At 34.3% G+C, this 21501-nt stretch overlaps 5 protein-coding genes across 11 annotated transcripts; 3 read left to right on the top strand and 2 right to left on the bottom strand.

The window, feature by feature from the left end:
- The first annotated feature begins 186 nt into the window (after nucleotides 1–186).
- Nucleotides 187–1946, top strand: LOC105698357 (DNA repair protein RAD52 homolog). The gene is made up of 7 exons (XM_012422542.1): nucleotides 187–381; nucleotides 586–739; nucleotides 827–975; nucleotides 1050–1263; nucleotides 1355–1471; nucleotides 1636–1719; nucleotides 1798–1946. The coding sequence occupies exons 1-7, from the start codon at nucleotides 358–360 to the stop codon at nucleotides 1917–1919; spliced, it is 864 nt and encodes a 287-aa protein (XP_012277965.1). The 5' UTR covers nucleotides 187–357; the 3' UTR covers nucleotides 1920–1946.
- Nucleotides 1947–1950: 4 nt separating this feature from the next.
- On the bottom strand, nucleotides 1951–4773 carry LOC105698356. Of its 2 annotated transcripts, XM_012422540.2 has the most exons (4): nucleotides 4681–4773; nucleotides 2806–3774; nucleotides 2551–2726; nucleotides 1951–2470 (listed from the first exon to the last, which is right to left on the bottom strand). In XM_012422540.2, exons 2-4 carry the CDS (start codon nucleotides 3701–3703, stop codon nucleotides 2282–2284), a joined length of 1263 nt encoding a protein of 420 aa, XP_012277963.1. In that variant the 5' UTR covers nucleotides 3704–3774; nucleotides 4681–4773; the 3' UTR covers nucleotides 1951–2281. The 2 variants fall into 2 exon arrangements, with proteins under 2 accessions (XP_012277963.1, XP_012277962.1); XM_012422539.2 differs by lacking the exon at nucleotides 4681–4773 and having other exon boundaries at nucleotides 2806–3819.
- A 2199-nt stretch (nucleotides 4774–6972) lies between these two features.
- On the top strand, nucleotides 6973–13760 carry LOC105698389 (cytochrome P450 6k1-like). 2 transcript variants are annotated; one of them, XM_012422610.2, is made up of 6 exons: nucleotides 6973–7201; nucleotides 9867–10529; nucleotides 11614–11838; nucleotides 12890–13167; nucleotides 13267–13444; nucleotides 13544–13760. In XM_012422610.2, the coding sequence occupies exons 2-6, from the start codon at nucleotides 9878–9880 to the stop codon at nucleotides 13702–13704; spliced, it is 1494 nt and encodes a 497-aa protein (XP_012278033.1). In that variant the 5' UTR covers nucleotides 6973–7201; nucleotides 9867–9877; the 3' UTR covers nucleotides 13705–13760. The 2 variants fall into 2 exon arrangements, with proteins under 2 accessions (XP_012278033.1, XP_012278034.1); XM_012422611.2 differs by lacking the exon at nucleotides 6973–7201 and adding an exon at nucleotides 7908–8043.
- A 97-nt stretch (nucleotides 13761–13857) lies between these two features.
- LOC105698388 (FYVE, RhoGEF and PH domain-containing protein 4) lies at nucleotides 13858–18062 on the bottom strand. Of its 3 annotated transcripts, none has more exons than XM_012422609.2 (8): nucleotides 18044–18062; nucleotides 17520–17640; nucleotides 16974–17444; nucleotides 16167–16879; nucleotides 15875–16080; nucleotides 15330–15695; nucleotides 14780–15225; nucleotides 13858–14298 (listed from the first exon to the last, which is right to left on the bottom strand). In XM_012422609.2, the coding sequence occupies exons 3-8, from the start codon at nucleotides 17441–17443 to the stop codon at nucleotides 14217–14219; spliced, it is 2283 nt and encodes a 760-aa protein (XP_012278032.1). In that variant the 5' UTR covers nucleotide 17444; nucleotides 17520–17640; nucleotides 18044–18062; the 3' UTR covers nucleotides 13858–14216. The 3 variants fall into 3 exon arrangements, with proteins under 3 accessions (XP_012278032.1, XP_012278031.1, XP_023290700.1); XM_012422608.1 differs by lacking the exon at nucleotides 18044–18062 and adding an exon at nucleotides 17702–18011; XM_023434932.1 differs by lacking the exon at nucleotides 18044–18062 and having other exon boundaries at nucleotides 14776–15225; nucleotides 17520–18011.
- An 898-nt stretch (nucleotides 18063–18960) lies between these two features.
- LOC105698358 (seipin) lies at nucleotides 18961–21453 on the top strand. Of its 3 annotated transcripts, none has more exons than XM_012422545.2 (7): nucleotides 18961–18979; nucleotides 19487–19567; nucleotides 19661–19933; nucleotides 20014–20159; nucleotides 20263–20465; nucleotides 20549–20831; nucleotides 20917–21453. In XM_012422545.2, the coding sequence occupies exons 3-7, from the start codon at nucleotides 19710–19712 to the stop codon at nucleotides 21048–21050; spliced, it is 990 nt and encodes a 329-aa protein (XP_012277968.1). In that variant the 5' UTR covers nucleotides 18961–18979; nucleotides 19487–19567; nucleotides 19661–19709; the 3' UTR covers nucleotides 21051–21453. The 3 variants fall into 3 exon arrangements, with proteins under 3 accessions (XP_012277968.1, XP_012277967.1, XP_012277966.1); XM_012422544.2 differs by lacking the exon at nucleotides 18961–18979 and adding an exon at nucleotides 19190–19374; XM_012422543.2 differs by lacking the exon at nucleotides 18961–18979 and having other exon boundaries at nucleotides 19190–19567; nucleotides 19640–19933.
- Nucleotides 21454–21501: the final 48 nt, after the last annotated feature.

The raw sequence follows: 21501 nt of genomic DNA, 5'->3' as shown, positions 1-21501 counted from the left end.
CTTAAAGCATATGTGCCCACTCGACGGCAACTCAAGCCGTCCATGCTCTTCCCCTCGCTCTGTAATGCTTCAGGTCGTCCGTGCTGCCATCCAGCGTTCCACTTGGTGACTATTTATTGGGCATCAAGCGTCAACACGGGAACTGGGCTTCTATGGAGACTTCTGTATTCTTTGCTGGCGCCAACATAGGATTTGGACTTCTATAAAGCCTTCGAATATCTTTCTGCTTATATATAGGATGTCCTAAGTATAATTTTTGAATGAAATCAAATGAAATAACGTTTAAGTGTTTTCAAATATCTTTCTTCTCATTGGAAGTGAAAAAAAAGTTTATAACACAAACTTAATATATGCATTATGGATCATCCGTCCTGTATCAAAGTAAGTGATACTCTATAATCTGTAAAATAATCAATGTGAAAAGCTTTGGTTGTCTTATATTTTGTTTGTTTTAAATATGTGACTTAGCTGTATGCAATGACAAAATGTAAATAATGAATGAACGCTTAAACTTTGTCGGGACATCTTACGGTATGGTATTCTTAAAGAACAGTAGGGTTCTAGAATCAATCCATTATTTTATAGCCACCTGTACTACCTGTGAAACATGATGAGACAGGATACACATCAAATCACGATGTACGAGATTGGGCGTCTATTTACAACGATTTGATAACAATGGCTAATGAGGTGTTCGGGTACCGAAAATGGAGTCATTCGGTCACAAATCAGTCACTAGGTAACTACATAATTTTTTAGATAAGTTAAAGTACAAATTATATAATGTATTATATATAACAGATAGCAAAAGAAAAATAAAATTTAGATTTTACAGAATATATTATGGGCAAATATCACACTGGATGTATGGCTTTTGTTAGAGTACAGTTAGAAGATGGCACATTCCATGAAGATATGGGGTATAGTAATGCAGAAAATACTATAAAAGGCATGGCAATTTATTGCGCAAGATCGGTATATATTTTAATCTTGGCATTGAACCCTAAACTTGACTGAGGGAACTTCGTTTTCATATGCAATTCTTTCAGGCCTCAATCACCAATGCTTTCAAGAAAGTTCTTTTATGTTTTGGTGGAGAATTTGAGGAACGCTTGAAACACTTACAAATGGACAATTTAAAAGAAACTTCAAGCATTTCTAGCATTGGTCAACCTCCGCAATTAAAGAAGAAAATCAAACTACCACCTGTTGCTCAATCCACGCCACATAGACCCAACAGTCCTCAAGGAAAACAAATGGATGGTATATTTAAACTAATTATATTGCTTTAATTTAAGGTAGTTAAAAACTTAAATCTAATACGTGATGTATTATATACTGAAATGCTTTACAGACATTCCAGCATCCAACAATCCACCAAAAGTGCCATCAGTTTCTGTATCACCCATGAAAGAACCAGTAAAAGTACCAACAAAGGAGACAGTGCAACCACAACCTCCAACTCATAATGGTACGGATATTATTTTTTTGTAGTATAATCAAACTTCTTTTTTCCATAAACTGTTATGTTGTATTCACTTTATCTCCTTTCTATTCTTTTCTATACTACATTTTTAATGTTACATCCATTTTTTATATTTACATTCAAAATGTTACATAGTTCTATCATTTCAGATGTTTCACCACGGAATACTGCAATAAAAGTACAACCCGTATTTATAACAGCAAGTATGGAAACAGTGCAACAAACTTCCACTGGTAAATCATGTATTCTTATTCTAGATTCTTTATGAAATAATACTCATACTGTTATTAAGTGTAAATTGGTAATTGTAGCTAGGACCGAAGAAGAGTTGCGTTTGGAAAGGAAGCGTAGACAAAAGCAAAAGCAAGAAGAATACAAAAGACTGATGGAGGAAAAATTACACAACGCAGAGAAAATAAATAGGAAATTTTAAGATATCAATTATTTTTAAATATTTGAAAACAAGTGCCAAATTGTATACATTTTTATTACATCAAAATTATACAATTATGTACATAATAAACTATTTGCTTTCATTGTTGTTTGAGAATTGAATCAATGGATTTTAATGCATGTTGGAAAAAAATAATTTCAAATTTGTTAATTACACATATTACATGTTTCACATCTTGTATACTTTCCATTAGAAACAGACACTGATCAGAAAATAAAAACTCATGAATGAATGAAATGGAAACTCAAAATAATTTTAGCATGATTAGAACAGTTAAATCATGATAAAAAATATTTGTTTTGTAATGATTATGTAAATCTACTATATACGCATGGATAACTTTAAATTGACCTGTCTAAATTAACACAGTTTTCTGTTATTTTTACAAAACTTAAAATAGCCTTTTGTTCACTGTAATTTTTTATATCATAGGAGGTGCCACAAGGGACAAAGAAGTGACCACCAGCTGAAATAATTTTCCTGGCATGATAAATGTGTACTGTTACTGTTCCTTTTACCACACAAAACACCTAAAATGAGTAAATTCATTTAATCAAAGATGTAACTTTTCTAAGATTGGAACTAAAACATTAATAGTATACTTATTTACCAAATGGTGAAGTTTTGGTATCTGTGTTCCTTTAGATGAACAAGGATTCATCTCTATACAACCTGTGGTAATATCACCCATAGCTATATTCAATCCAGCAGCAAATACTACTTTGCCTTCTGCTCCTGTAATCCGCTTGAACTGTGAATGCATGGATGCATAATCTACAAGGCACTCTAAGAACATTGAACATTGGATTTAATATAAAATTGTATACTTGAATTTACATACTCATAACAGTTATTTCTTTCATACCCATAGGAACGCTTTTTCCATTATAAGGAATTATTATCATCATTTTCACTCCAATTGTAGAGATATCAGTGTTATGATTGTCAATCGAATATATATTTTCATTAGAAACTTTTTCCACTAGTGAAAAATCTTTAGCTTTCGAAGCTAGTTCTTCATCTTTTTTTGCTTCATTCTTCACATCTTTTTGTATTAGCGTATCACTGGTACTAGAAGCAGTCTTAATTGTATCTGGAATTTCAGGATTAAGAATAATATTGTCATGCTTATCGTTTAAATGTTTTCGTTTTCCCAAAGAACCATGTTCGTTCCAGGATTCCTGATTATGACGTTGGCGCTTTCCCAAGCTTCCGGGTATATAAGTTCCACTTCTTTCATCTGATTTTGACAAAATTGCATCCCATGTTTGAGCTGTTTTAAAAATCGTACGACTAGTGGATTCAGGATGTGAACTTACAGAACTGCGTGGTTTTACAATTCTGTCAGTTTCATCTACTTTTGTCATGTTCTCGTCTTTAGGGACAATTTCCTCCAGCAATGACTTTCTTTTTTTATACTTTGTACCATACTTTGGAGAGAAGTGTTTAGGTTTTAATGTTTTATTTCGTACACCTGTATCTGTTTTATTATTTGATACAAATTTTTTTTCTTTAACTTTGTTTGATTGCCTCAATCTCAGATCTCTATTTTGTCTTGAATCTTTTATCTCATTTGAAACTTCGACATCATCGCCAGCATTAAACCTTTTATTTTGAGCTTCCAGTAATGCTAACTCTCGTTCTAAGTTGTTTATCTTCTTCAACTTCTCTGGTTGTTGTAATGGGTTACTGAAAGTAACTTTCAGTTTTGTATCACTATCTACGTTTGTTGTTGATTTCGTTTTCTTCTTAAATGCCGCCATGGAGAATCTCGATAAGTGTCACAATTTCATATTTTCTTCGGTCAACTCGACGAAACGTGTTACCAAGTTTCCTGCATGTAAACATTAAATCACATTAAATACATTGATTACTCGATTGATTAAGTTTCCATTGTCGGTATTTAGTCAATACCGGATTGGATAAATCCGACTTTGGGCACATCTCCACTACCTGATTTTATTTAATACTGTTTAATACCAAACTAACTGGGTGGTGGAGACACATCCAAAGTCGAATTTATTCAATCCACTATTAAATAAATACCGACAATGAAAACTCAATTACTAAGGCCCGATTCCACAACTGGTGTTAATCGGAGTTTAAGTGGTTTACAGCAGGTTTAAACCACGTATACACCAGTTCAACTTCGGTTAAGGCGCTGTGAAAGTTATATTAGAAAGGTCTCGCTTATGAAACTTTTCTCGGAACTGGGTGTATTGAATCGTTTCAAACTTTACAACGTGAATATGAAGACTATAAGGGAGATCCTAATACCCATTAAATTTCAATTTTTCTTAAATTTGTTCATAGATATTTTAACAATTTTTTATAAGAAATGAAATTTTGTTGGGTGTCAGGACCTTTTTTGTAGCTTTCACATTCACGTTGTAAAGTTTGAAACGATTCGGTACACCCAGTTTGGAGAAAAGTTTCATGAGCCCCTCGGAGGTCACTTTCACATCCCCTTAACACTCTGTCGGCCGGCATCACGTTTATGTGACTTCAATTTCTGACAATTGTCGGCCTGAATCTTGTGGCTTCGCTTGATTAACGGTTATCAGTTCGCATTTATTTATTGTGATATTTGTTTTTATTGGTTATCTCGGAAATTAAATATTCGCATTGTCATTTGTTGGATCTAATTTCACTGTCTCGGGCTTTTTCTAAAATTTCTTAAACATTAAAAGGCTTCATTTAAAAGGATTAAGGTATTACTTCCTAAATGCACTTTTCTTACCATTTTTTTCAGACTTCTTCAGTGTATTGTTTAGATTTTTATCTACAAAACAAACCCATTCGGAACAAAATCGTCTATCTAGATCGGAAGATAGATAACTGGATTTGAACTTTTAAAATAATAATTATGTCTGTCTCATTAATTACTTTTAATAAAGCTTGTAAAAAGTACCGGAGACAAGCAGTAGTTTTCATCAATATATACCGGAGACAAGTGCAAAGCTTCTTATCAAAGATGCGGCCCGTCAAAGTGTTAACTAAAGTCGTGAAACCGGGCCGAAAGCGCCGGAGCAACAAAGTGCGAATAAGAGGTTCTGATTGGCTGAAGAGAAACAGCGGAATAGAAAAACGTCCTTCGTACATTCTCTGCAGCCAATCGAAAACTCATATTCGCGCTTCGTCTCTCAGTCGCTTGTCGCTGCAATGAAATATCGATCAAAAGGCAAACCATATATATCTAGACCTCGCATTGGACCTCCCACTCCCAGTTTTTAAGCAGAATGGCTGTGTAACTGTGTGGGTGAGTCGTCGGTACACGTGACCTCCCAAGCCCGCGTATTTTAACCTCAGTGACGAAGTTATACTATATTCTCAAAAGAATTTGAAACTAAGAAAAGTGATAATGAAAAAGGAATTGAAAAATCTAAATATACAAGTTTAATATTATTTATTGGTGTAGAAAATGCACATCTTTAGTAAGTTTATTTCGCACTCTTCGGTTTTGTAACTTAATACTATGTATTTTTGTTTCATGATGTAGTCGTAATGTAAAATAACTTTTGAACATATTTTGTATTTGATATTGAAGCAACGCTGAGTATTAAAGTATTATTAAATGTATTACAAGCAAAAAACTGTATAATTCATATTTATTCCTTTCTAATACGATATAATTACATCTGTTTAACATTTTCTGTATATCAACTAGCCAGAATTCTTAATTTTCGTCGAAATGCCATTTAACTACGAGTTCTAAGAGACAAATAATGTATAAATAAAAAACGATAGCGTTATCTCTATATACTAATTTTATTGCTAGTTAACATACTGATAAACATGTAGTGCGAAATCGAAGTTCTTGCTCGTTAAAACATTGACATTTTGAAGGTCGATCAGTTCAAAGCGCAACCGATTTGAAAAGTGAATCATTATCTACTTCATCAGGCCTATACTACCAACTTTAATAAACATTATTATTTAACGACGTCGATGCATATATTTAAGAGCCTGTCATTACATTTCGCAATTTACACGTATAATGACACTGAGACATTTTTTATTATTTTGAACAGACCACTCGCATTACAGAAGTAAATCAAAAGAGATGCATCAGCCAATGTCATATCATTACCCCACTGAACACCAAACCTAACAGTTACGTAACTTAAAACTAACAAATAACATAAAGTTTGTTACAATGTAATAACCTAACAGTTACGTAACATAGAGCTTACTAGTTACATAATATTTGTTAGCATCATATCTACATAAATGTAGCGTAACTTTGTTACTCTTATCTTACATTATGTTACTGTCCTAATATTACTGTGTATATGCAGCACATATTTTTAGCAAAACATAACTACATTGGTGCTAATTGTCATCTATTTTATTACATCATCGTCATCGTCATTGTCATAATTCATCGTCAAATGTCATAAGATTAATATATGTCATATTTTGTTTACTACTCATATGAAAAAATGTGACTAATTCGCACGCGCATATACATTATCAGTAATTGTTTGCTAGTCGAATGAAATCATAATAGTCTTTAAGTAAAATCAGTTTATCATTACATAATTTCATTGAAAGTCTAATCTGTCATTTAATATCTAACTATTGCCAAGTACCAAAAAATAATTAAAAATAAAAATTATATAATTTTTGATAAAATTGAGTGATTTTTTTAAATTAAATGTATGAAGAATTAACATTATTTTAAGGTAACTGAAATTATAACATTAATATAACATGTTACCTTACTGAGTGGGAAATAATAACTAACATCTAACTTCCATGTTACTTCTATGCTACATAACATGTTAGTTTCGAAAACGTAACATTTACCCAACAGTTATATAACAGTGTTCATTGGGACAGTCATGTTTTACTATTCGAAAGGGTCAATAGGAGTTGAAGTGATAATAATCGAACTGAATTTACTATTCTCCGAAGAATCGAGAGGGTGCAGATTAAAAAAGTATCGGTCTCATTGTCAAGGCAAGAAGGGGAAAACCTGAAAAGTTAGAGGTGGGGATCGGGAGATAAATCTTCGATTAGAGATCATTCCCTCGGTAATAATAGCTCACAGATACGGCTAGGCAGAGAACCATTAACGACGAGAATCCTTTGTAGTTCCTGGTAACAGGAAGTGATAACGGTGAAAACGAAGATGTCAATTTCGATTTAATAGTGTTATCGTTTTGAAGCAAGCCGGATAATATGTGATTTTTGTGCGGGTGATTTCCTCCAAACAGGTTCAGTGCGAAAGTAAAGAACGGGTTCAAAATTTTAAAAAGGTGAACTTAACATTAAAACTATGAAAAAGTGTGATAAAATAAAGGCGATAGACGGAATGATTTAAAATAGCTGTTTCAAATTCGCATAGATGTTAGGATAAATAATATTAGAGATTTCCAGAGATTTGGAAGAATCCTTTGTATTGTAAGAATTTACTTCAAAGTACAGAGTTTATTTTCGAAACCTTTTTTTTCGGAATTTTTCTTTCTATATTTTTTTGTTAAAGTAAAGTTTAAAATTATTTCAAATACTTTTAACGTGTATTTTTTGGTATAACATTAAAATTATTTTCGATCTTATTAGAAATAAGTAGAAATCTAAAAAAAACTTGAATCAATACTGTTTAGAAATCCAAAGATTAAATTGATTTGTTATTTTGGCCCGGTTTCGTTACTTGCGCATTAATGTAATTAAATTAAGGTAATCGCTTTACTTATATGTTTATTTCATTTTGCGACGTAACAATTATGCACATACAAACAAATAACCCGAAGATCAATTTGTGCAAATGTTAAAGTTCATCTTTATCCTTGTTGCTAATAATCAACGATAGAGCTGATAACAAAAAATTAAATGGGCTGATAACGTATCTTGACTTTTCTTTTAATCGAGATGTATTCAGTTCGTTGTAAAATTCTACATTTTTTTCACGCAGCCTTCAAACTCGGTTGGAAAATTATTTGCACTGCGATATGATAGGAGTTAATTGAAGGTAGCTAACTAGAATGATATTTATGAAAGCGCCAGTATACTCGTACCGGAATTTTGTGTTTGCACACTTGAGACATCATACCTGGATACATTAATTCATGCAGTATATACGCGGAGTACATGACATAAGGTAAAACGAACACATAAGCTAAAACAGTGCGCCCCATTTTTTAATATAAGTCGGTAAACAATTATCCATATATTATAAAATATTGGTTTAGCAATGTCATTTGAAATATGGAATACTATTCTATAAATACTACAAGTGTTAGAAAAGGTTTGTAATATAACGTTGAAATACTAGTTATCAATTATTTTATACATTTTCACATATACTCTTATTTAAAAAAAATCAAAATATGCTAAATATTTCGTACAATAATAATAATATATTATTACTTTATTTTGAATACACATACGTGCACCAATATTTTAAATTTATATTCCCTGGGTAAGCACTTTATTTTTTGTAAAAGTAGATGCTTATGTTTCAATGTTTCAATATTTTATCTCACCAAATGTTGACACTAATTTAAAAATAGAATACTGAAACATGAACCTTTTGTATTTTTATTTGCGTGCCAAAAAATATCATTTGCTACTTCTTATGTGTAAAAAATATCAATTCCATGTTCATACAATATTTCGTTAAATATATTTCGAATATAAAAAACTGACCAAAACTACATTCATCCTATGTTCAAAAAATGTACATAGCACACAAATCCATACCCTATTAATATTGAAATATTTTCAAAGAATATTCTATGAACCTCTGTGCTATGTATTTGTGCTGTCTGGGATGTACCTCAGGGCAATAAGGCCCACCATGACATAAAAGACTTGTAAAAGCTTAAATATACAGTATTTTAGAAATGGGAAATAAGCAGGGTGTTCGTGAACAATGTTTACATACTATACTGTTTTACTTCAGATACAAATTATAAAAATAAAATATAATTCTAAACAAAAACGTAATTTAAACAATTGTAGCATGATGCTACTGGGCTCTATTTCCTGTACAAGTGGTTAAGATGATGTGAAAGTGGCGTCAAAGAGTTCATGAAATTTGTTTCCAAATTGGGTACACTGAATCGATTGAAATTTTACCGACTCAGTTTAAATGGTATAAGGAAGGTCCTGAAATTCGTGAAATTTCGATTTTGTTCAATTTGTTCATACATATTTTTAAAATTTGTTATAAAAAATAAAATTTCATGAATGTCAGGACCGTCCTTATAGCCTTCACATTCACGTTATAATGTTTGATACGACTCAGCACACCCAGTTCGGAGAAGAGTTTCATGAATGATTAACTGTTCAGATGCCACTTTCACATCCCCTTGGTGATGTGAAAGTGGCGTGAAAAAGTTCTCGTTCATGAAACTTTTTTCCAAAGTGTGCCACTTTCACATCCCCTTAATAAGACCCACGGACTTCTGTGGTAAGATTCAACCGATTCTACACTAATTTGCATAATTACTAAATTGCGCAATAATTACTAATTTGCACACTAATTTGCACAATTAGGGCAAGTTATGCTATCAGGATCCTCAAATGCTATCCTCGGGCATTTATCGCGAAGCCATTTCTTGCACAGGGCACGTTGCAGCATATCGTAATTTTATATCATACATTTTCCAACGCCACGTTCATTTGAAATTTGAATTAAACAGACCTTGGTCCGAGGTTTGGTAAGGATATTATACTTAAGCTCTTCCATTATTATACTTCCATCTTTGGTAGCCAATATCGACCCGTACCTGTGCCGTTATTGTATTTCCATTCTTGGTAGCCAATATCAACCCATACCTGTGCTATCGGCTAAATTTTTGCGAAACCTCGACAACTATCTGCCTGGATTTCTAAGATTTTTGGGACACCTTGTCTAGATTTACCCTAAGCGTTCAAAAAATAATAAAAAAAATTATATTTGGACTTTTCTTTTCGCAGAAAAGAAGAAGATGTTGGCCGCAGTGGTGTTTTGGCTGGCGTATGTAACGACTGCACTTGGGGTACTCTTGGTAGCTCTTTATGGACATGCCAGCTACAAGTTGTCATACTGGAAGAGAAAAGGCATCCCGACGCCTCCAACGAATCTAATTTTCGGGAACTTTAAGGATACCCTGACTTTCCGCAAACCACCAGGTCAGGTCTTGCGGGATATCTACGAGAGCGCCAATCCGGATGCCCCTTACATCGGGTTTTACATATTCCACAAGCCCATGTTACTCCTGAGAAGCCCCGACCTGATAAAGCAGATCATGGTAAAGGACTTCCACATCTTCCCGAACCGCAGATTCGGCGGCGATGGAGAAAAGGACTCGGTCGGTCTGATCAATCTGTTGAGCATCAAGCACCCGAAGTGGAAATATTTGAGGACCAAATTGACACCCACTTTGACGGGGCAGAAATTGCGAAAGATGGTTCCGTTGATGCAGGACTGTGGGGTGCCCATGATTAATTATATCAGCAACAAATCCAACGAGGCGGGATGGAAGGAATTCGAATTGAAGGACCTCTGCTCGAGGTACTCCACGGATGTGATTTCTTCTCTCGCGTTTGGGATCACGACGAACTCTTTCGACGAAAAGGATACGGATTTTTGGAAAGCAGGTATTAGCGACGTGACATGTCGAAGATTTGAACTCGTTAAACTCCCCTAGTAGCACAAAATATTAGTCTTATATTTTCTATACATTTAACGAATATCGTACATTTTGTAAATATTTAAAAGAGACATCTTAAAAAATCTGTCGCTTGAGATATTTAGCAAAGATTAGAAAAAAAATATTTAGAACTCATTCCGTGCTACTAGGGAAGTGTCTTTGATTCGTCATTGTGTACTGCAGATGTGAATTTCAAATGAGGACTCATAAGCAACACCTTCGTAACTCATTTCATGATCTTGTACGAGGCAAATTTGATGCAAATTTTGCATCACTTAACTATCTGGATTCTCTATTCGAGTTGTCTTGTACGCCAATTCAAATCCTCGTTCTTCGAGCCGTTTTAGATGGCCAACTCGAGTGATCGTTATTTAGTGATGTGACGAGTTTAATAATATATCGATGAAGAAACGGACAAATTAAACTGAATCCAAATTAAAAAAAAAAACTAATGATATTTCTGGAATCCACGACTCCGAATTTGGGAGGAAGTTTCTTTGTACTGTTTTTTGATATCTATCCGTGATGAACATTTCGTTGCATAAGCACAAACAAACAAACAGATAAGCGCTATAGTAAAGTGTAATGATTATCACTCGATTTTTCTCACTTGCCAGAGAATATTATACCCGGTGGATTAAAACTGGAAATTGAGCAATTAGAAATGACTCATGAAATTGAATAAAACGGACGGTTAGTAAAAACTCGCCAAACAACAGTCTTTATCGAACTCCCCAATCAAAGTTTCTAATAGATCGATACCAACACTAATCAGATAATACTTAATCAGTTTCCTGTCCGAGTTGCAACATAGGGAAAACGGTTATCATTTAAAGAGGCTTATCACAAAAAATATCATCTCTGATGCAAAAAAGTGAAAAATGTCCGTTTGCGCTGCATAACTACAGCGTTACAATTACATCACTGTTACAGCTTGCAAATTGTGAAATCGCACGACCTGAATGAGTGGCAGTGAATGAAAGGTTCTTTGTGTATTTTATCATCTCATGCATCGTTTAATCATTTTTCAGGGCAGAGAGTATTGACGGGCCTGAAACGTGGGATTATTCTGCTGGTCCATTTCTTCATGCCTGAATTGTCGGGCTTCTTGGCACCAATGGCAAAGAAACCAGCTGAGTTCTTCCGTATGGTGTTTTGGGACTCTATGAACACAAGAGAGCGGGTCGGAAATAAGAGAGGAGACCTTATCGACTCCTTCCTCACGTTAAAAAATGGAGAACAGAATCCCGAATTCAGTATGTAACAAATAAAATTATGTTCGCAAAGAACGACCCCTTAAGAAACGTAATTTCGCAGGGTATATTTGCAACAATTAAACGATGCCCGGTAAGAAGACTTTTGAATAGAATAGGATTCAAATTATCATAGTTGTGTGTTTTTCAATTCTGCGAAAAAAAAATAGTTATGAAACAGCCGCCGGTGTCTACAAGGAATATGATATACAACTGTAAAAAAAAAGAATACAATTGTAAAATTATTCTTTGTTTCTGTCATGGTATATCATATCACTTGTATATTATTGATAATTTTTGGCGTTGGTTTTTTTTTTATTTTAAGGTGATGTGAAAGCAGCATCTAATAGTTCATGGAACTTTTCTTTGAACTAGGTGTACCGAATCATTTAAAAATTGACTACGGGGATGTAGAGGCCCTGTGGAAGGTCCTAACACCCATGAAATTCCATTTTTACAAATAAATACAAAAGTATTTATTAAAAAAGATTTTAAAAAATGAGATGTTATTAGTGTCGGACCTTCTTTAAGGCATCCACATTCGCGTGGTAAAGTTTCAAACAATTCGGTACACCCAGACCTTTCAGATGTCCTTTTCACATCACCTTAAAAGTCAACAGAATAAGAGACAAAGGAAAAACCAAGTCTTCACTGTAATTAAAATTTTGTATTCCATGCCATACCAGTCTTCGTACCGGATGATTACGTAATTCAACACCTATTTAATCGTTTTCCTCGTTGCCCAGAGAATGTTCAAAATAAAGCATCAACAAGATGATGTATATGGCAGGTACTGATTAAGAAACGTGTTTTGCAACTTACGCGATTCAATGATGACATACACAATAGGATATCAAAGTCATGTGGCGAGAAAATTCTCAGCATCATTGTTTAACCCTTTTAGTACAGGAGAACGAGATATCGTCGTTTCACAAGGGCTAACGACTTCGGCCGGCACTAAAAGGGTCAATGCTCTGAGGACTTTGAAACATCACGTTATTTTCCTTTTTGAATTTACAGTTAGGAATTAAAATGAAAACGACGTGTATTTCAGAATTCGAGGGAGACAATCTACTCGCTCAGGCTGTGGCATTTTACATTGCTGGATTTGAAGCGACATCGACTACGACTGCGTTTACACTTTTTGAATTGGCTCATTACCCTGAATACCAAACTCGAGTTTACGAGGAAATCAAACGAGTAATTGACTCGCAGGGGTTGACATTGGAATCAATAAATGATATGACTTATCTGGATCAGGTAGTGAACGAGTCGTTGAGGTTGCATCCTCCATTACCATTGATAGATCGAATTGCTGAACAGGAATACGAAGTAAGACGCTAAAAAAATCATAGTCTTATAATTCTACCGAAGATTTTTCCTTCTATTCCCTTTGCTTACAAATGTAATAACATCGTGTTTCTTTGCAAGATTCAAGATACGGGACTGGTCCTTGAGAAGAATATCCCAGTTTACGTGTCCATAAATGCTATAAATCATGATCCTAAGTATTTTAAGAATCCCGAAGAATTTATTCCAGGGAGAGAAAAAAGCAATGATATTTTAGGCGCATCTATGGCCTTTGGTGTTGGTCCTAGGTCTTGTGTGGGTAAGCAGTACAAATGAGATTATTAACGTAAAAATACTTAAATTGATCATTTAACTTTAAGTCGTATATTCGCCAAATATATTCATTTAAAATTTTTAGGTCAACGTATTGGGCAAATTATTACGAAAATGGCTGTTATCACAATTGTATTAAAATATCGACTTTCTTACAAACTGGGCAATGAAACATCACTGAATCCCTTGACTGTATTTACGACTGCCGCAAATGGAATATACGTACAATTGGAAGAAAGAAAATAACGTGTATATGCGTATACCTAATATTTGAATAAAAAGAACTATTGAAATTCGTGCAATGATCTTGTTTTCGATTCAAGGACTGAAAAGTGGGATAAATATATTTATAAGGAAAATGGATAAAAAGATTAGCATCATGTTTTAAACGACGTGAATGAAAGAATTTATTGCCAAACTCAAAGAGTTCACTATAAATAATGTAAGCCATAATTTCAATTTTAAACACGGATATCTGTGTTACATACGCACGATGCAATGCTCGGCGATCGATCCCCGATCGACATATATATTTAAATATATTATAACACAATATTACAAAACAACAAGCGCTTTGATTGCATTAGTCAATTGACTTGATCGTACATTAATTACACTATATATATATAATATAAATTAATATTACGTACATTTACTAGTGATTATGTTACATCGGCAGATACTCGATTACAAATACATCCTCTCGAAATTGGCTAGCGGGTGATTCAAGATATAGATCATTGTGCGTGAGCTATCGATTAATTCTCTGCGTTATTATCTTCGGCTTGAACGGATTGAGGTAGTTCTGCTTTTGTCGCCAGTTGCAGAGCATGTACCCACCTGTGAAACATTTACAAAACACTATACTTATGTTTCATTAAGGTGATGTGAAAGCGAAATCTGAGGGGTCAATTGTTTATGAAACTTTTCTCCAACCTGGATATACTGAATTGTTTGAAACGTTACTATGTGAATATGGAGGCCCTGTGGAAGGTCATGACACCCATAAAATTCCATTTTAAACATTTAAATTTCATGAGTATCAGAACCTCCCTTAGGGATTTCACACCTACGAGGTAAAATTTTAAACGATGAAATTTTAACACTCAGTTCGGAGAAAAGTTTTATAAACGAGATCCCTCAGATGTCTCTACTACATCACCTTAAATAGGTTCATTTTTGATTGAAAAATAAGGAAAAACTGATTGTGTGAAACTGAAAGTTATATAATACTGAATATTAATTCCTCTTCTTCTTCTTAATCTAATATTATATTTAATTTAACTTCCTTTTGTGACATTTTAAAAGTTTAGCTACCTACTTCTCTGTATCTTGTTCCGAACTTGCTTGCAAGTAATAGTACTTCCGAGAGTGATGGATTTTGAAAGCTCTTTCTCGATCTCTCATGCTTAAAGGATCCTCGTCGTGCAAATTTGTACCCTCGGTGACCGTGAAACCCGGCATTGGAGTTGCTGTCATTGCCAATTTATCTGTATCTGACTTGAACGAGTACAGAACGAAATCGGAATGAAGTGCGAACCATCTTCTGGTCCAAGGCTTGCTTGCCTGAGTTTTCAGCAACATATAACTAGACAATACTGACGGAGCATTAGCTGAAACTTGAAGCAGACTTGGAGCCGGTCCAGGCGGTGAAGACGGGGATTTATTAAAAGGCTGAGTTAGGGCAGCATGGCACAGCCTACATACTCTCATATTTCTATTGTCTTCGAATAATAGTTTTTGGTTTGAACACTTGCTGCAAACCACCTAGAAAGCAAAGCGAATAAACGTTAGAGAAACAATCTGAAATACGATGAATGAATAAACTCGCGAGCTTTTATATCCGAATGGGTTAAGTTACACATACTTACAATTCCACACGCTCGACAGTTGTGTTTTCTTTTCATAACTGAAAAAAATACTTCGCAGACCATACACTTTGTCACTTCATCGGTCTTAACTAATGACGTTTTAACTGTTCCAGTTTTCAGACTAGCTTTGCGCCTCGTTATTTCTCGCATTGTTTGGAAAAGAGCATCCAGCCAGGCTGCTTTTTCAGCAGCTTGATGTGTGTACAACTCTACGCTTTTGTGTTCGTCCCTGATGTAAAAGGTATTAGCCGTTTCTAAATTATCACCTTCGACTACTTGTAAATTTTCAACCATGAATTTAGCCCGTAAACGGTACATAGGTCCAGGTATCAGTCTCATTGAACACAGAAGCAGTAGATCACTCAGCTGAAAAATGATGAATTGAAATTAATTATTAATAATTTAAATTCAGCGCATGACTAAATGACCAAGAATATTATACATTTTATTTTTATGGTTGTACGTATTAATATCAAAAGTGTTTACAGTATACAATTAATGAGGTTTAAAAAGAAATGCAATACATTTTTTAAATAGAAGCTTACCAAAAACAAATGCCTTTCTTGATGATCGCCACTTCTTGCAGAAATTTTTACAATACGGCCTTCCTTAACGAGTTCACGTGTTGCACTGACTAGATCTATATCGTCATATATACTTTCTTGAATTTCTAAAAGCTTCTTAAACTTATCAATCATTTTCATTGCTTCATTAGTGTGGTTTGCTGCTATTGATACTAATTCTAAGGCTCCTAAAAATATAATCACTTTTCTTAAACGTTCGGAAATAACATTTTTAGAACAGTACATGTGCATTTAAAAATTGAACGAGTCTTACTTTTTGTATCCTCATAATCAGGATTGTCTTTAGTAAGGTTTTTTAAGTAGTCCTTCAAAAGAAGTTCGTATCTTGGTAACCTCTGAATGGGACTTAGCATATGATGAGCTAGAGAGAGTTTGGCGCACTCCTCCAATTTCTGAATGTCATTGATAATAGCTGCAAATCTTGGAACTTTATTTTGTAACGTGTTTATAAGGTTCATGGCATAATCGAAATTCTTCACATATTCGGTGTACATTTTCAGAAAAGGTGCAAAATTTTTCATGATATCACCGATTCTGGGATCAGTGTTCCAGTTGTGCATTCTTTCTTCTAGCTGCGGCAGGAGAAAATCATTATGGAACTTGTAAATTGACTTTATATTCGAGAACATGTGTTGTACTGTCTCCTGTGAGAACATTGGGTGTGCTCTATTCTCTTGGTCTACTCTAAATTGGAATACTTGGTCGATTAGGTGAAGGACATTAACATAATTGCGTTCAGTTGCTAGTAACTCTTCAGCTACTCGCTGCACCCTTTTTCTTTTTGCTTCCGAAATTTCTTTTGAATGTGATTTTATCTCTGATTCTGGTTTATCCGTCTCATTTAAGGCTGTTAATGAATTCGTCTTTGAAGACTTAGTTTCCTCGGTTTCCTCTTCACTTTCAGACTCACTAACAGTATATGAATTTAATTTGAATTGGTGTGAATTTCTCTCTGTGGCTGCATACCTGTTTGATTTAATGACATGATATTGGAATTAATTAATAATGTTTAGAAAATATAAAATATCATCGTACATTGCCTTACAATGCTGTAACTTACCTACTATTTCTATATTCTAAAACACTACGGGACATTTTAATGAATGATGCTTCACTTGAAATTTCTTCTTGCTTGTCAACATTTTCACATTCAGTGGTATCTGAAGCTGACACAATAAAAGGTTGCAATTGGGAAAAACCACCAAAGCTGGTGATTCTGTGAAAGGAATGTCGTGCATACTGATGCTCCTCTGGTCCTATTGAATCGGAATCTTGCGAGTTTCCATCTTCGCTCGTTCCACTCTGTTGCTCCAAAAATCGAGATTCACGTATTATCGGTGGTTCATCGAGTTTTTGATCAGTAGACTCCTCGTCGTCGGTAACAATCAAATCTGTATAAAATGTACTAGTGGACGAGTGAGATTTTGAGCTGAACATTCTAAATGTATCCATCAGATTGCTTCCGTCGGATGGCTCTGGGAGCAAACGAGCCATCCAGGACGAAATGTCCCTCAGCTGGCCTCTCTGCATTCTGGATTTGCACATAATATATGATCACAGAGTAGTTGGAAATAATTACATTAATACATATAAGAAGTATTTATACCTTTTTCAGCAATGTCATTCCAGTGACAAGGTAACATCAAGAATACAAATACTATTACTGACATAGTTGATCCGGGCAGGGAAACCCGATCTTGACGCATTGAATACTTTATTAGTAAGCTCTGCAATGAAATCAATTACGTGAGGAATACTGAGGATTACAGAGGAAACGGTGACATTTACTCTTCATTATATTTCAATTGACACCCTTATGTCGTCTATATAGCAAAACGTGCAGACATTGCCGAGACGACAGCTCGTCGCATTCAATGACAGGTTTGACGTTTGACGTTTACGACACATGTTATGTTACTTTTTACATGAAAACTAGTGCATGGGATAAAATGCGTGTCAAATTTGCTTATGCCGTGCGTCGACTTCTGGAGAAGTTTCATTAGTGCCTTCAATTTATCGCCAAATGTCCAAAGGCGCACTCATGGATCACCAGGAAGTATAGTGGGGAGATAACAGTATAGACGTGAATAAAGTAGAAGCTGAGAGCTGCTATTTTGTGTATGTATATACCTGAAAGAGATTTGGATTACATCTCCATCGTATCCTAAATCCGGGATTTGTAACCAGGGCGTTTATTACGTATTTTTTACGAGCGCGCTCACTTCTCGCACTTTCATCTCATGTGGGTTTATTCGCCGAATTACGTATTCGCTATATGAAAGAATGAGATCAGCAGCACTTCCGGCCTAGTAATATTTCAAATAAAAGTATATAATAACTTGTAAATCGACAATCGGTGCATTCGGAGGAGAAAAGCGGTTACCGATGAGTTGGGAACATTTTGCGATTTTCTGCTGAAAATGGCGATTAGAATGGTCTGATCAGTAAACATGTTTACTGATCGTACCCATTCAGCAGATAAGCGCTATCCGATCACTAAACAGCTGTCTCCTCTGAATGCACCCATTGTTGACAGGTAGTGGGTTATAGGCAGGAAAGGCGGGAAGATGGAAAGCCTTTAAAAGTAAAGAAGAGGAATCGAGTCTATCTATATTTTTTAAATGTGTATTACATTTCTATTTACATGTACGTATTATAATTAGAAGTTTAACGATATAATTCTCTTATCGTGTCATGTAAGCATGAATTATTTAACAGTTTTCAATGTTTAATAATGTAATATAACCTCGCAATAACAAAAACTAACCTGTACATCCTAGTAAATTCTTTTTTTTCTAACGAAAATGGGTTTGAGGCATCACGTAATTCCCCTCCTCTTCTAATAAGGTTATTATTACGTCTCCGAATACGATTATTGCCAAAAATCAAAACACCCAGGAGGTTTCTCATTTGAATTTCGGTGTCACAATCCGCGGAAGATGGCGTTCACGACTCTTATTTTTTTATCTTTTCTTGTATGCTTCACCATTTTGCTTAAAAATTTGTGCCTAGGCACTTCATATGAATGGTCTCGCATTTTCACCACAAAAAACGTTCCGTAATACCGTAAGCTCCTCATTTTGCACATTTTCGCTCAATTTGCTTTACGTAATAGACCCCCTTGATCGATTCCTGAGTAATTATTAATGCGATAAAGAGATGCAATTTACTGGATCCGGACTCGATAAATCCCGGATTAAGGAGAACGATGAAAACGTAGTCATTGGGAACCATTACCCACAGAGCAATTTGAAAATGATTGTTCAGTTGGTAATATCTCAAGTACTTGTTGGTTGTCAATTTGTCTCTAGCATTAGGCTCGAAGTTAAAACTCCGAGCCGGAATCCAGCGCAGATGCAGTTACAAAGTTCGAAGTGGTGTTATCGATGGCTGTCGAAGCCGGATTTGTGATAATAATCTGCAGTCTCTGTTATCTGCAATAATCGAGAATTTATGCAGTTGTAAAAATATTTAAGCTTTTTTCTTATGTTTAATAGATTTTCACTAATCAAAGAATATTTTAACATTGATTAACTTTAAGTTGTCCATAAGCCATCAACTGTTTAATTTCAGTTGACACCAAAGAGACATTGTTTATCACTGATAGTGTTCTCCAAACTTCTAATAATGTGCCAAAAAGAATAATAGCAGATGGTAATAAAGTCTTATTCAGTAGTATACTAATCATATAACTTGTATAGTTTTTAGCATTAATTGAGAAAGAAGGAATTTAACAAATTTTTTCAGAAACCGTTGAATCAATTGTAATCAAGGACATAATCTAGTACCAAAAAAAATGCTAGTCTTAAGCGTACTCCGCCAAATCACTTTAAGGTGGTTCAATGTGAAACAAAAAACCTCCCAAGGAGTTCAATCGGCTCGAGATGCCATCTTTCAAGGAGGAATGATTGTCGTCTGTTCCATTCTAATTATCTGGGTCTCCATATTCCTTTATACAGCTTTTTACTATGCTTACATGCCTAGTATGACTTATGTAAAACCAGTGCATTTAACATTTGAGTGAGTTTCATTTTTCTTTAATTTTCAATGCATTTCTGCTTGTGTGTAAATGTTTATTAAACTTGTTTTACGTACCTCAGTTCATGCAAAGCAGTAAAAGGTATATGTAGTTTTCCAACTGCATATGTGTATTTAACGAAGAAACAGCAACTTTTTATGGTTGGCCAGCCATATAAGGTCAATTTACTTCTGGAGATGCCAGAATCTCCAGCTAATAAAGAAGTTGGTATGTTAATTGACAGAATTATCCAGAAAATTTAAGTGACTTTCTTATCTTTTGCGTTATACAATAAAAATGTCTTTATTAATATCTTTTCTTTATTTTATAGGTATGTTTATGGTATGTGCAAAATTGCAGAGTAGAGATGGAGTTCTTGTTAAGCACTCATGCCGTTCTACGATGTTACATTATCGTAGTACTCTTTTGCACACGTTGACTACTTTAACTTTTTCACCAATGATGATTTTTGGAGTCACAGAAGAAAAACAGAATATTGTTCTTGAGTTGTTTGCAAACTTCGTAGAGGATCAAGTAGGCAGTATATTATTTGTCACATATTAATAGGAGCTTAAAATGTCTTTATACATTTATGTATTTACTATTTTCCTTTTTAGAGTCATCCTGTAACATTGGTGCATGTTGAGATTCAATCGCATCACGTGGAATTTTATTCTGCGACTATAATAATAAATGCTCACTTATCAGGCCTTCGATATCTAATGTTTCATTGGCCAATATTATCTGCCATTGTAGGGATTAGTACAAACTTGTTTTTCATAGCACTCGTGTGTATTTTGTCATACTTGCACTTTACCTCTGAAGAAGATAATGCAGATGAAAATTTTCCTTATGAGAAGGGAGAGGTGGATGATAAAGATGCGAAGTTAGATAGTGAATGTATGTATTTGTTTCAATGTAAATTGTTATAACTCGTGATGAAAAATGGATTCATCATATTTAAATGTTACAATTATTTTTAAAGTGTCAAGGGATGCATCGTCTACAGAAGATGTTTCAATGTTTGAGGAATTTCCCACATTGCTTGAAAAAGACCCACCAAGTCTAGCAGATCCATCACTAGAGAAACAAAGTTACATTCAAGAAATACCTTCGTGATTTGCTAAACCATTGACAAAACTGATGAAATGAGTGATGTGTTTCAGGTATAGTACAGGTACCAATAAATGTTGAAAAGACATTCCAACTAAAATCAACTAGAATTGTTTGACAAGATTTATACAACTCAGGCTTTAATATAATTGTTGTAGTAGATTGTATGTTTCAATTGATAGAGTTTAAATGTGGCATAATGATAAAAACCTCATGTTAACTTTTTAAAAATATTTTTAAAGAAGGAAAGCTGTTGTCATTTTGGAGGGAATTGTATCCATTTAAGAATCTTTAATATACACAAGTCAATAATTGTATTGACAAAATCGACATAATAATGTGCACCATTATGTAAATAAAATGAAAAAATTGTACAATAAATTCAATCTTCAATGGCATTCACAAGAAACCCAGGAGTATACGATTACAAATTTTACTCATTTAAATTAATTTTAGT

The sequence above is a fragment of the Orussus abietinus genome, unplaced genomic scaffold, assembly GCF_000612105.2.
Source record: "Orussus abietinus isolate OABI.00-Male unplaced genomic scaffold, Oabi_2.0 scaffold70, whole genome shotgun sequence".
Lineage (NCBI taxonomy): Eukaryota > Metazoa > Arthropoda > Insecta > Hymenoptera > Orussidae > Orussus > Orussus abietinus.
Note: the sequence above shows the minus strand (reverse complement) of the source record. Positions and strands in the feature narration are given on the sequence as shown.